A 14,321-nucleotide genomic window follows, 5' to 3' on the forward strand; every position below is an offset into this window, starting at 1 on the left:
ATATAATGTAATGTCATAACTAAAGACCAGATTAATTTGTTTTTACATATCGTTACTGAGTCTATGCAGTTTTATGAGAGTAATGTGCACGATTCATTCAATTCTGAGATATATATAAATAAAGGGGATGATTATTCGGAAAATTTTGGGAATGATAATCCGAAAATATAAGGGATGATAATCCGGAAAATATAAGGGATGATTATTTGGAAAATATAAGGAATTATCTGGAAATTTTAGGTGATAATTTTTCGGATTATCCGGAAAATTTAGAGGATGATAATCCGGGAAATATAGGGGAGGAAAATTTAGGGGATGATTTTTCAAATGATATAAGGGATGATTATCCAAAAATATAGGGGATAATAATCCGGGAATTATAGGGGAGGAAATTTTAGGGAATCAATTTTCGGACGATATAGGGGATGATCTTCCAGAAAACTTAGGGTAAGATTATCCGGAAGATATAAGGGTTGATTATCCCGAAAAATTAAAGAAATATAATTATAGAATTATTATTTAAATGTCACATTGATATCAAAATTTAAAAATTTAGTATTAAAAAAAATAATTTAATTGATATTTAAAAAAAAAATTGAAAAGGATTGTTATTAAATTAATTTTAGGTTCTGAACGGAGTTATTTGAATTTACAATTATGTATGTTTTTTAGATTCTGAACGAAGTGATGAATGTATTGATTTTACAATGATGTGTGTGTGTTTTTTTTGTTTTTTGTGTTCATACAGCATAACTAGCCGAAATAATGCTTCGATTTCAAACTTTGGGGGTGGTTTCCGATGTAAAATTGAAGATCCTTGGTGCATTATAGAGGTAAAAAGTAAACGTTTTCCAACAGTTTTCAAAAAAAATCGAGAAAAACAAAAAAAAAAAAATGACAGAAAAACTGGAATTTTTACGCAAAACCAGTTTTCGACCAAATTGATTTTTTTATATGGTTGTTATTCAAAAACTAATCACTGTAAATACTTGAAATTTTCATTAAAGTTTTATGTTAGTGTTATATATATACAGTTTAATTTTCAAAAATGTTTGACTTTTTTGACTTATTTATAGAACGCTGAAATTTTAGATTTTTTTGAAGTGTCGGTAAAAAAATGTTGGACGACCAAAAAAACTTGAAAATTTAATACAAGGTTCCTTATAAGTTGTTCTTATTGTAGCTAAAAAAAATTAAAAATCGTTAATCACAATTTTTTTTTATAAGCGTTTATAGTTCAAATTTTTAATATACATACAATTTACAATATACAAGGCTCATAATACATTTTTACAATAGCAGTTGAAAAATAAAATAAATATATAGCCACATTTTTTTTTACATGCATTCAAAGTTTAATTTTGACAACATACGTAAAAATCACGAAAATTCGTAAATTATTTTATCCTAGAAATTCATAAAAAATTTTCTTTTTAAATCTAAGATTTGAAAATTTAATACAAGATTCCTTACAAATTTGTCATTGTCAATCATTAGCATAAAAACAATGTCCACCGGAAATTCAAATTAAATTTTTATTAGCATTTGAAATTCAAATATTGACAGAAATTCGTCAAAACCATGAATATTTGCAAATTATTTTGTAGTTCAAAATTCATAATATTGTTTGTATTTATATCTAAGGTTATAAAATTTAACACCAAGTTTTCCATAAGTTTTGCTTCAAATAGCTATAGAGAAAATTTGAAGCGTCATTATAGGAAAAATGTTTTGAGCGTTTGAGTTTTAAATTTGTATTGAAATCACGTAATGATAACGATTTATCCTCAAACGAGTCAAACGAATTTAAATATTATTTATTATACTTCAAAAATTATAAGTCGTAGATACTTGAAAATTTCACCAAATATTTAGATCGGAAATTGAAAAATTGAAAATTTGTTTAATAATTGTACCATAGATTATAACACATATATATTACACGAGATGATTATATTGTGATTACGAAATGTTTTCATGGATATTAGAGAAGAATTTGTTTGAAAATTTAATACAAAGTTCCTCATAAGTTATTCTTATAGTGATTAAAAAATTATAAGAATACATAGGCACAATTTTTTTTATAAGCGTTTATAGTTCAAATTTTTACGAAATCTGTCGAAAATGCGAAAATTCGCAAGTAATTTTGAAGCTGAAAAATCATGAAATTTGTTGTGTTTATAACTAAGGATTAAGAATACAACACTAAGTTTTCCATAAGTTTTCCTTCAAGTAGCTATAGAGAAATGTCGAAGCGTCATTATAGGAAAAATTTGAGGTGCGTTTGAATTTTAAATTTTTACGAAATAGTGTTACGATAACGATTTATCCTGAAACGATCTTAAATATTTGTTATTATTCAAAAAGTATAAGTCGTAGATACGTGCAAATTTTATCAGTTATTTAGATTGGCATTTTCTTTACATGATTTAATTTTAAAAATATTTTGACTTTTTTTGAGATATGACAACTGATGTAGTATAAAATTAGATTATAAGTATTTAGGGCGTATAAAATGGAACTCTGAATATTTTGAACCGCATATACATTATGGAACCAGCGCGCACGTCGTTTGTCTAAAAAATAAACATATTTTCCCATTCCAAGCACTGATGGTGGATGATATACAACAAGTATTACGGAAGGGCTACTACTGCAACAGTATACATATCATGCACCTATGTCCTAAATGTTTAGATACTCGTACAATATAAGACACATTTAACTCATGCTTATCTCATAAGAAAAGAACCAGCCCCAGTATGCGATACTTGCAATGAGACACTAACACTAGAACATATCATCATAAATTGCAGCAAATACACGGAAGCCCGCAAGATCCTCAAAAACCCCACCTCACTCCATCAAGCATTCAATGAAGACAATACGGACGCAATCAATGTATTCTTCCATAGTATAAACATAAGTCATAAATTGTAAACACATGTAAATACTTGTAATAATTATAATGTTCATTTATTTATATTAATTTAATGCAGGCTAAATACCTTTGATGTCGAAGTCTTAATAAATGTATAAAAAAAAAAATATAAGACATATCGGGCGTGTATACTATAAGTAACCATATATAATATTACTTATAGGTATGTGTTATACGTTTATGGAGCAGTAAGTACCCACACAGTCGTGGTATTGATCAGACGCGCCAACTGTTATATTTCTTGCCACATGTTGACGACGACGACGTCGACATATTGATAATAATATATTTTTTTCAATATAATGTTTGTGTGTATGTGTGTGTGTGTGTGTGTGTACTGCAAACACAACCAATGGATTTCCATCGAGATTGACATGGATATCACACCATCACGGTTATAGATTTTCGAACATAATATTTTACAGTGCGTTTATTTCCTGTTCACATTAAACATTTATAATTAATAACCGAAAATGTTGATGAATACCTATTAGACATTGGCACATTGCCATCAAAAATAGCTAATACTGATAGTCCTGCAAGTCACTAATATTTAAGTATCCGCGTAATCATGTAAATGTGATAAATTATACATTTAGACATTAATAATGTAGTGACCGGTGTGTATCTCTCGATATTTTAATTTAATTAACCTAATATGATATTACTATATGACACTATATGCACTCTGGGGGGTGCGCAGTCTTCAATCGCTATTTTTGTTTAGCTCCCGATCATAATTTATGAGTTATTAGTTATGATTTTGATTTATGATTCATTACCAAGTTTGATAGTTATATGGATATAGTTGCGTATAACTTGTACAGGCCCTTAGGATATAAACTAAATTTAGAATTAGGAATTAAAATATTTTAATACTGACATGATATTATGTTATATAAGGAGGTATAAAATATTGTTCAAATGTAAAGAATAATGTGACTGATATACATTTTAGTGTGCAGAATATTATATAAACAAAATATTTGAAAATACATTAGATACGTCAAACAAGTATAATAGATTATACATAATATTATAAATTTATCTTGTATATATACGTATTATAATACCTCTGGTCTCGGGTATTTTTCAAAATGTATACTGTTATTGTAATGAAAGGGATGAAGGATATAAAATTAAAATCACAAAACTGGTCTTACAACTGACAAAAACAACCCAAGAAAAGGTAGATCGTGCGAACAATTTTATATAGGCTTTACACAGTTGCAAAATATATTATATACAGTTGGCAAAAAGTGACTGATACCATTGATTTTATATACATTATAAAAATCAATGCTGACCCACAGTGGCATTATCGACACTGCCTAACCAGTATACATAATTATATATACGAGGCTACATTGTCTTAATTATTGACATACGATTAATCCGGTACGACGTGCATAAGTGTATTGCATATGAAAATATCTACCACGCATGTTCACCCCCATTTTTCCATTTAATAATGAATTAATCTAAAACTAGATATTTAGAATTGTTTAATAGCTGGTACCTATATATGTATACTTTCACGTGTTTAAATTTGTTATCACACTAAACTTGTGAACTGCATATAAATGGTACATATAAAAAAAAAAAAACTGAATATTTGAAAATATAGCTAGGTCCAAAGTTTTGAATTTGAAAAAATTCAAGAAAAATGTGGGTTAACAAGCTGGTTAGTTCACTTGTTATATTATCCTCATATGGCCTCAGAAAATGAATATACTATAGATAAATAGACTATCATACTACTAAAGTATTTAAAAAACGTTTATAACATATAATATAATAATATTAAAGACGGTGTCTGGAGAGAGAGGCCGCCGCCCCCCAACCGGGCATGGCAGAAACCTATGGGTGCTCATTCAAAATTCTTCCGAAAACCCACGTGTTAAAACCTACAGTACCTTCCCCTATTGAAGGTTTTATAGGATTTTGCATCATAACGTTCAATAGGTGTACCGCGTACGTTATAATATCACATCCAGAGTATATTATGATAATATATATATTTACCCTAGATCAGGGGTGGCGAACTTTTTTTGGATCGAGTATTCAATTTTTCGAATCAAGGTTTTAAAAATTTTGCACGTGCCCAATCGTAAATACTTAATAGTACTAATAAATATATTAGCGTAATAAATTTTAAGTAAGAATATTATAATTTTTTTAATGTATGTAGGTAATTTGTTTCTTTGAATTTCTCATAAATAAAATTTATAAATATCATATTTTTTATTTTAAATTTAAATTTTTCGCGGACCATTGCAATATGATGTACGTGTCGTAGGTTCGCCACCTCTGCCTAGATGATGACGATTATCATAAGCACACACGATATGTTATATACACAGCTTTAACAGCTGATGGTCACTCTGTATAAAATGGTCATGGTTTTCTGATCGGGATTTCAAGGTGTAATTATTTTTAGAGGTTCTCTATACTCTAAAAGGCAATACTTTTATACCAGAGTTACCGACATCACCTATATATTATATTATGTACAACGAAAATAGTACCTAACCTAACGTTGGACGTTTACACAGAAACTCCGTGCGATATGTACACAATATATGATGCGCGTACTGGAATAATTTATCTATTTCGGAGTTGTATCGAAGCACAATAATGAAATTTTAACAATCTCGATTCAATGCCATGTGCAACTTATATACGACGCACAGTGTATAATATATTATTATTATACGCGTATTTTCCGGCGGATTAACTACACGCGAAAGCGCATTAACAACGCCATTAAAAATATTTTTCGCATAAAAAAAACTAAATAAAATCGCACATGTATATAAATCGTAAAATCCAATGTATAGGTTATTACAGTTTTATAGGCGTTTGTGTAACAGCTGATGATGCCAGTGTATTAACCAGTATAAAATGTACAACTGCAGATGGATCGCTATCTTCGTAATTTATACGATATCATTATTTATCATAATTCATAATATTCATCAATCGCATGCTGCGGCCCTGTATAACAGCTGTTAGACATTATCTTCTGGTGAGAGAGATAAAGAAATAATTAAATAATACAATATTTCCACGATTGTCAAAACAACCAAAATCGCATTAAAAATATAATTACTTTTTCATTTAAACTTTAACGGATACGATTTTTTTAAATTGATCTTGAAAAAAAGGGTGGTTCCAACCAGAATTATCTGCAGCAATAGCAGCATTACACTTTTGAAAGACTCGGTAAAAAAACGTCGAACAGAGAAAAATTATATAAATCGTGAGTATTTACTTACTAATGTACCTATCGTAATATTTACCTAACATCAAGACATATCAAACAATACAAAATAAATTATGCTTAATTCGTTTGATCACTGCAAAAACCAAAGTAATACACAAAACAAAGATACTTATTTATATTTTTATATTGGTGTTTTTAATAAAACATAACCATCACTGATAATATATTATTTCGATGCTCAATCACAGACATTTTGTTTTTTTTAGTTTATTCCTTCTTTGGTAGAAACAATTCAGTTTTTCATTATTTGTCTATGTAGACTAAGCATAATAAGCTTTGCACATAATTGATATTTGATCTATTTTTGGGATTAAAAAAACAATTTTTTCTGGAGCTTGATATTTTTTTTTTTTTTTTAAACGCTTATAAATTAATTTCCAAAGAATGTAGTCCTAACGGCGATATAACGTTCATTTTTATAAATGAGTATGAATCTTTTTATAATGTAAATTGCTATGCAGATATTTTTTTACCAATGTAATGAAGTAATTAAAGTTTAAGTATTAAAGATAATCGATAGTTAGAGTTTATATGGTAATTAATATTATTCTATAAATATTTTATAATTCTTATAATTTTTATGAGTGTACTATGTTATTATAAGAACCTACCTAATATTACATCTATTAACTTTAATAATACTTTGATTTTAATCTTGAGTGGAGTTGAAGTCTAAAGTTAAAAATTTAAAATCACAAAGTTTAATAAATCAAAAACTACTCGTTTGAATTTTATTTCAGGTAAATAAACATTTTGAAAAAAACCATCTGTTAAAAATTTCCAATAAAATATGGTTCATATTTGAAAAAAGAATTTGAAAAAAGGACTCTCATTTATTCCTTATTTCCTTATCGTATAAAAAAATCGTATTATTTTTAATGATGGTCATTGTGAAGTATAGGTACTTACTTAAAAAATTACAAAAATCAATATTTTAATAAATGCATTAATAAAAGATAAAAGAGACCATGCTTAGTAAATCACAAAATATACCTATACATAAATATCCGTTTGGTTGGCTGCACTAATTTGTTTAGTCAATACTTATGCTACAGTTTTTAAACAATGATTATCTACCGAATGGAAATTATAGCTTATTTTATATAACACTGAATTTTTACAAATTTATTATGTTTTATGTTTTATCATAGATTATTGATTATTAAAAATTAAAAATTAAAAAGGAGGTTCTTATTTGAAAATTGAAGTTTTAATTGTCACGGGATCATCTTTAAGTGATTAAAAAAATGTCAATAATTCGAAAAATGGTTCTCAAGTATATTTAAAAATTCCAAAAATCTAATTTTAATATGTGAATAATTTAACCGTAAAAACAGGATGAGCATGCTTAAAAAATCACTCTGTATAATGTCATATAAAATGTTGCAAGTGATAATTTTGTCTTTGTAATAAACTACCTATTATTATAATTGTAAAATTGTTTTTTAATGATTCTCTTTAATGTTATAATATGTTTATTGTATTTTCTTACCAATGTCATATTTTTTTTTTAAGTTCACCTGTTAAGTTGTCAATTTGCATGTTATTATTTTAGCGGAGCGATGAATGTATTGATTTTACCATGATGTTTTTTTTTTTTTTTTGTGTCTGTCATCAAGTTTTGGGGCAGTAAAAATGCTTCGATTTTTGACTCCAGTACCTCGTTCGATCAGAAAGTGAATCTAGTTGGTACTTTGGGGGGTCAAAAGTAAAAAATTCTTAATACTTTTCTAAATAATTGAGAAAAACAAACTAAAAATTAAGGGAAAAACGGGAAATTTTACGCACACTCATTTTTCGACAAAATCGATTTTGGTTTTTGATGTAACTTTAAAACAAATGACCATAGATACATGAAATTTTCACCTAATGTTTATATAAGTATATTTTATCCACCATACGATTTTCAAAAAATTTCGACGTAAGTTGAACTATTCATAGGCATTTCAAATTTTCGATCATTATTAGTTTTTTTTTAATTAATATCGATAAAAATTTATTTGTTAGGCAGAAAAGCTTGAAAATTTAATACAAGGCTCTTAACATAGGTATTGTTACAATAGCAGTTGAAAAATAAAAGAAATTCATAGTCACAATTTTTTTTATAAGCATTCAAAGTTTGAATTTTGATAAAATACGTAAAAATCACGAAAATTCACAAATTATTTTAAGCTAGAAATTCATAAAAAATTTTCTTTTTAAATCTAAGATTTAAAAATTTAATACAAGATTCCTTACAAGTTTTTCAATCTTTATCACAAATAAAAATTCCACCTGAAATTCAAATTAAATTTTTATGAGCATTTTAAATTTAAATTTTTACAACATTGGATTTTCACTTTTAGCGATTTCTTTATTTTGGTGTAACTCTAAAACAAATTACCGCAGATACTTGAAATTTTGACTGAATGTTTATATAGGCGTGTTATATATTTGATAAAATTTTCAAAATATTTAGATTTGTTTTGAGCTGTTTACTGACATTTTAATTTTTCAACTTTATTAGTTTTTTTTTTCTATAAATATCGATAAAAATTTATTTGTTCGGTAGAAAAGCTTGAAAATTTAATACAAGGCTTCTAACACATTGTAACAATAGAAGTTAAAAAATATTAAAAATTCGTAGGCACAATTTTTTTTATAAGCATTTAAAGTTCATTTTTTGACTAAATACGTAAAAATTACGGCAATATTCAAATTATCTTAGATAGAAATTCATAAAAGTTTTCCTTTTTAATTCTAAGATTTGAAAATTTAATACAAGGCTCCTAACATATTTTTACAATAGAAGTTGAAAAATAAAAGAAATACATAGTCACAATTTTTTTTTATAAGCATTCAAAGTTTGAATTTTTACAACATATTATGTAAAAATCACGAAAATTCGTAAATTATTTTGTGCTAGAAATTCATAAAAGATTTTCCTTTTATATCTAAGATTTGAAAATTTAATACAAAGCTCATTATAAATTTTTACACTAGCATTTGAAAAATAAAATAAATATATAGTCACAATTTTTTTTTATAAGCATTTAAAGTTCAAATTTTGACTAAATACGTAAAAATTACGGCAATATTCAAATTATCTTAGATAGAAATTCATAAAAGTTTTCCTTTTTAATTCTAAGATTTAAAAATTTAATGCAAGGTTCCTAACATATTTTTACAATAGCAGTTGCAAAATAAAAGGAATACATAGTCACAATTTTTTTTTTAAGCATTCAATGTTTAAGTTTTGACAACATATTATGTGAAAATCACGAAAATACAAAAATTGTTTTAAGCTAGAAATTCATAAAAAAATTTCTATTTATATCTAAGATTTGAAAATTTAATACAAGGCTCATAATATATTTTTACAATAAAAATTGAAAAATAAAAGAAATGCGTAGTCACAATTTTTTTTTACAAGCATTCAAAGTTTGAATTTTGACAACATATGTAAAAATCACGAAAATTCGCAAATTATTTCAAACTAGAAATTCATAAAAATTTTTCTTTTTAAAACTAAGATTTGAAAATTTTTAATAATCTATAATATATCCTAGACAGATAAACCGTCTTCGCTCAGAATTGTTTTTCGTATACAATGATATAATATCATTGGATTAAAATTTAATTCCATCCATTACAGTAACCCACTTGTAACCTACTGTACAGCAAAGCGACATACACGACTTACCCGCTTTTTTTCTTTTTGATCATACTTAGTAAACGACTTTAGTCCGTTAAATTAAGCTTATTACTGTTTATTCAGTGTTGCTTTTAAAATAAATAAACTATAAATAAGACGCGAGCCCCACGAGTCTATGACGTTGGCTGCTGTTTGGCCAACCCCCCCCCCCCCCCATCACTTTAGTATATTTTACTAATATAATATAATATGATTATTGTGCTGACACTACTCACCGTCGGTGGACGGCATACACACGGGTCTGACGGTGTCGGTCGCAGTGGCCGGCCGATCGAGTTGCAGTAGCGCTATGTCGTTGGCCAACAGGAACGGATGGAAATGAGAGTGGAACAGCACGCGAGACACTTTACGTGCCTGGTGTTCCGTTTCGTTGGCCGCGGTCAGGTCGTAGTCACCCAAGTGTACTGTCAAGTCGTCCATCGGCGTGTTGCGCCTACGAGTCGGACAAAAATAAAACTAAATTAAATTTATGAATTGTCATATCTCGATCATCGGCGTTTTAATGCGACACCGAACATATTATTTTAGTGACCTAAGTTCGAGATCTTCACAAAAAAAAATACAATTTTACAATCTAAATCGACATAGACAGTGGCGTCACGAACATTTTCTTCACAAGGGCAAACATTGATGTTAACCACCTACCCACCCACCCATAAAAAAACTGACAATATACCTAAACATTAAATATTAAAAACAATACATAATAATATTTAATATTGATATTATTTTACTTGATAAATTAACATAAATTTAACAATTTATTACTGTCACTAACTCTATGTCACATAGAACTGTATAGATTGATAAAATATAGACATAATTATAATAATACATAATATTATGCAAACAAAAAATATTATTAAGCTTATCAATTACTATGAATTGAACAGAAAAGTAGGTATATTAAGTGAATATTATTGTTCTTAAAAACTATATAGCTGATCCTGCACGACTACGTTGCCTGTGACAAATCAAATAGCGCTTAGCTATAGTGCAAGGGCGGCCATGACCAACTAATAGACTTGTACAAATTATTGCAGTTTTTAACTTATTACTACTCACTTTATTAGGTTTATTTTATCATTGAAATGAAACTGAAAAAAATTCGAAAAAATGCGAGTTTATCTCGCGATCAACTTGTTGGCCACCCCTGCTATATAGTGAATTTACCCTGTGAAATCATCAAGTCTGTTAAATTTAGGCTACATATATTTTAACAGTGTGATTTTCAGTTGTTAAATCAATTTGAGTGGTTTTCGTTTTGTAAAAATATAAAATACCGATATAAAATAATTTAGAATTATTATGATTGCTATTTTATTTTATGCAAGTAACGACAGTTCCGTATACAAACAGATAAATATTCGTTTTTTGTGAGCCGGCAAATCCCTGTGCGTCCCTCTTTAAAATGCAAAATTTAATAAATTGGTTCCGAGGTGTGCACTTCCTCGATCGTACAAGGATTACCTTTGCACAAAATGTCAGAACCATACGAGTACGATAGACTTGATTGTAGATCGCATACACACACGCGCGCGCTCAAAAATAGCCTTTCATAGAAGTTAACAACTATTGTATAGTAATAGAATGAAACAAAAAGTAGTTAGTCGAAAATATTAAAATTGGGGCGTATATACAAGCCATAACAAATACATGATACATTATAAAAATTAAGAAAAAATATCAATAATTTATTATGATGGAAAAACTTAGTTTTTGCCCCTTTGGACAAATCTTTAAATCTCAGTTGAATATTTGAGTATAAAATACATTCCACAAAGTATAATGAGAGACATTTTTTCTTTTTTTTTTTTTTTTTTTTGAAAAATATTATAAATATGCATAATACAGCTGCAGATAAATTATAAATTTCATTTTTTTCTTTGTAGCATGTTAAATTACGTTCATCTTTTATCTCATCGTTATATTATTACCTGTGCCCTTTAACTAGTTTCTATCTTGGTCTGTAATAGATACATAAAAACTTCCAAACCCTATTGGAGATAATACCATACCTACTTACAACAAGACATAACGCGATAATATCATAATATATAGGTATATCATATATGTACCATTATCGCATTGCGGTCAAGATTATGATATCATAATTATAATATTATGTTATATTACCCGAAGGTTGTATTAACACGATACTGGTATAAGTTTTGTGCTTTTGAACACATAGTCCCACTGGGACAGCCTCATTTTATTCATATGGTTAAAAATAAAAGTCGTATAGCAATAATACTTTCTTATGTATTTTTGTCCTTAAATATACCTACAACGCACATTTATTATAACACTATTCATTTACACGACTCACTTTAATTCATCGGAAATACAATCAGATTTATGTGTTTTATTTTAAATCAATTACTCTCGGATTTTAAAATTTTCAGTAGTTTTCGAAAGCGCCGGAAAAATAAATGTTGGAAAAACGGGAATTTTTATGTAAAATCAGTTTTTGACAACATTATTTTTGGATTTAAGTGTAAATTAAAAAAAAATTGCCGTATAATGTAGATACATGCAATTTTCACTGAATGTTTATATTTGCATTTTCTGTGCACCATACAATTTTCGAAATATTTTGACTCATTTTAAGTTGTGTACGAACACCCAATTTTCAATTTTTTTAGTTATTTTCCTATAAATGTTAATAAAATTTTATCTGTTAAGTGATAAAAAGCTTGAAAAATTAATAAAGGATCCTAATATGTTATAAAGGTAATTAAAATATAAAAAATACATGGTCACAATTTTTTTTATAAGCACTTAAAGTTCAAATTTATATTGTATCATTGAATTTAAATTTATAATACCACCCATTACAATGACCTACATGTCACCTTCTATACAGCAGAGCGACATTCATATCAATTTAATGATGAAATAAGTTTTTTTTTCAAAAAAATACAAATCGATTGGAAAAATATTATTTGTTAGTTTAAAATAACTCATGTAGGTTCCTATATAATTTATAATGTTATTATTGATCTTATGAGTTATATTATTAAAACAATGATGACACGTTTTGTGTTATAGTGAGTCGATGATGTAAATTAAAACTCATGGTTATACTCTGCACGAAAAATTTAAATTATTTTTTTTTTTCATACACGAAACTTTAAAAGTTGTATCAATCAAATTTTTGTGATGACCGAACGCACCGCCCGGAAATCGTATACGTCCTAAATCTGTCACTGAACGGTGCGTATTTGTATAAATTGGTAAAGAAGGTTTTCTCTCCTTATTTTTAGGTCGGACGTTTCCCTTCCGTGATTTTGGGGGAAGTTGAAATATAAATATTGCAACGCAGTGGCGTTGTATTATTGTAGCTTATAATACAAATGGGGAAATTTTAGTATACGTTATGAGCGTTCGAGTGATGTCAAAATCAATCCATATAATTGGCAAATCACATAAATTATGTGACGTCCCAAATGCGTTGGTCTTGGTACCTCAACCTAATGACGGTCGTGACCCAAAGTAATTTAAATATTGCTTCAAAGTCGATCGGTGGTCAAATCATCGGCCGGAAATGACCTATACATGACAAAAATTGTTCGTGCTTTTAAAGTATTAATTCAATTTATTTTTTTTCCTTATTAGTTAAGCATCAACTACACAGGTTATTAGCTTTTTACAAAAATTTTACATATTTACAATTTACATTTCGTTATACAAATAAATATTTTTTTAATATATGATTAAATTATGGTAGTTGCCAGTTGGAATATTGACCAATTGCTTCGTACAGGATGTCGGGGATTAGTTTTATTATAGATATAATTACGAATAAGTTACTCGCAAAACCAAAATGCACATAATTATTGGCTAATATCAGAGATCGGTGGCCAGTAATGATTTTTTTGAAGAATTGGAATGCAGTTAAAATGTCCAATCCATTTATACTGTAATTAGTGCTATGAAATATTTTAAGAATTAGTTTTAATTAAATGTGTTTTAAAATTAATTAAATAAAACAAATCACATAATTTTATGTTATTCTAGAATTGGCGCAGTAGTCCTGGGCATAATGTAAATCGAAAAACACCATAATAAAAGCCCATTACAATAAATAGTTTACGTGAATGCGTGAAAAAATGCGATGCACAGTTATTTATAATGGCCGTATTGTGTTTTATAGGTATTATCTGCAGTTTCATATATTATAGCAATATCAAGTGTCGCTTATAAACGTATAGAAACGTATGAATTGTAGTGTTATGAAGTTATATCGTTTATATATTGAGATCAATGGTACCTAGTAAAAACAGTATGGAAATAGATGGACTGCAGTGTGCACATCGGTGTTGAGTCAGTTGGGAAAAATTAAAAAGTTAATAATAATTGTTTACTTTCATCGGTCATTACGTTTTTTTTACGTCTGG

At 27.8% G+C, this 14,321-nt stretch overlaps 1 protein-coding gene across 1 annotated transcript in view; it reads right to left on the bottom strand.

Annotated features, from left to right (window-relative positions):
• Positions 1 to 14,321, bottom strand: part of LOC107162240 (uncharacterized) — a 59,435-nt gene that overhangs the window by 20,569 nt on the left and 24,545 nt on the right. Inside the window, exon 8 of the mRNA XM_015509054.2 lies at positions 10,137 to 10,354. Coding sequence (XP_015364540.2) covers positions 10,137 to 10,354 — 218 coding nt within the window. The remainder of the gene's footprint in view (positions 1 to 10,136; positions 10,355 to 14,321) is intronic.

This window comes from Diuraphis noxia, unplaced genomic scaffold (genome assembly GCF_037042655.1).
Source record: "Diuraphis noxia isolate RWA-SAM2 unplaced genomic scaffold, SU_Dnox_SAM2 contig0003, whole genome shotgun sequence".
NCBI lineage: Eukaryota > Metazoa > Arthropoda > Insecta > Hemiptera > Aphididae > Diuraphis > Diuraphis noxia.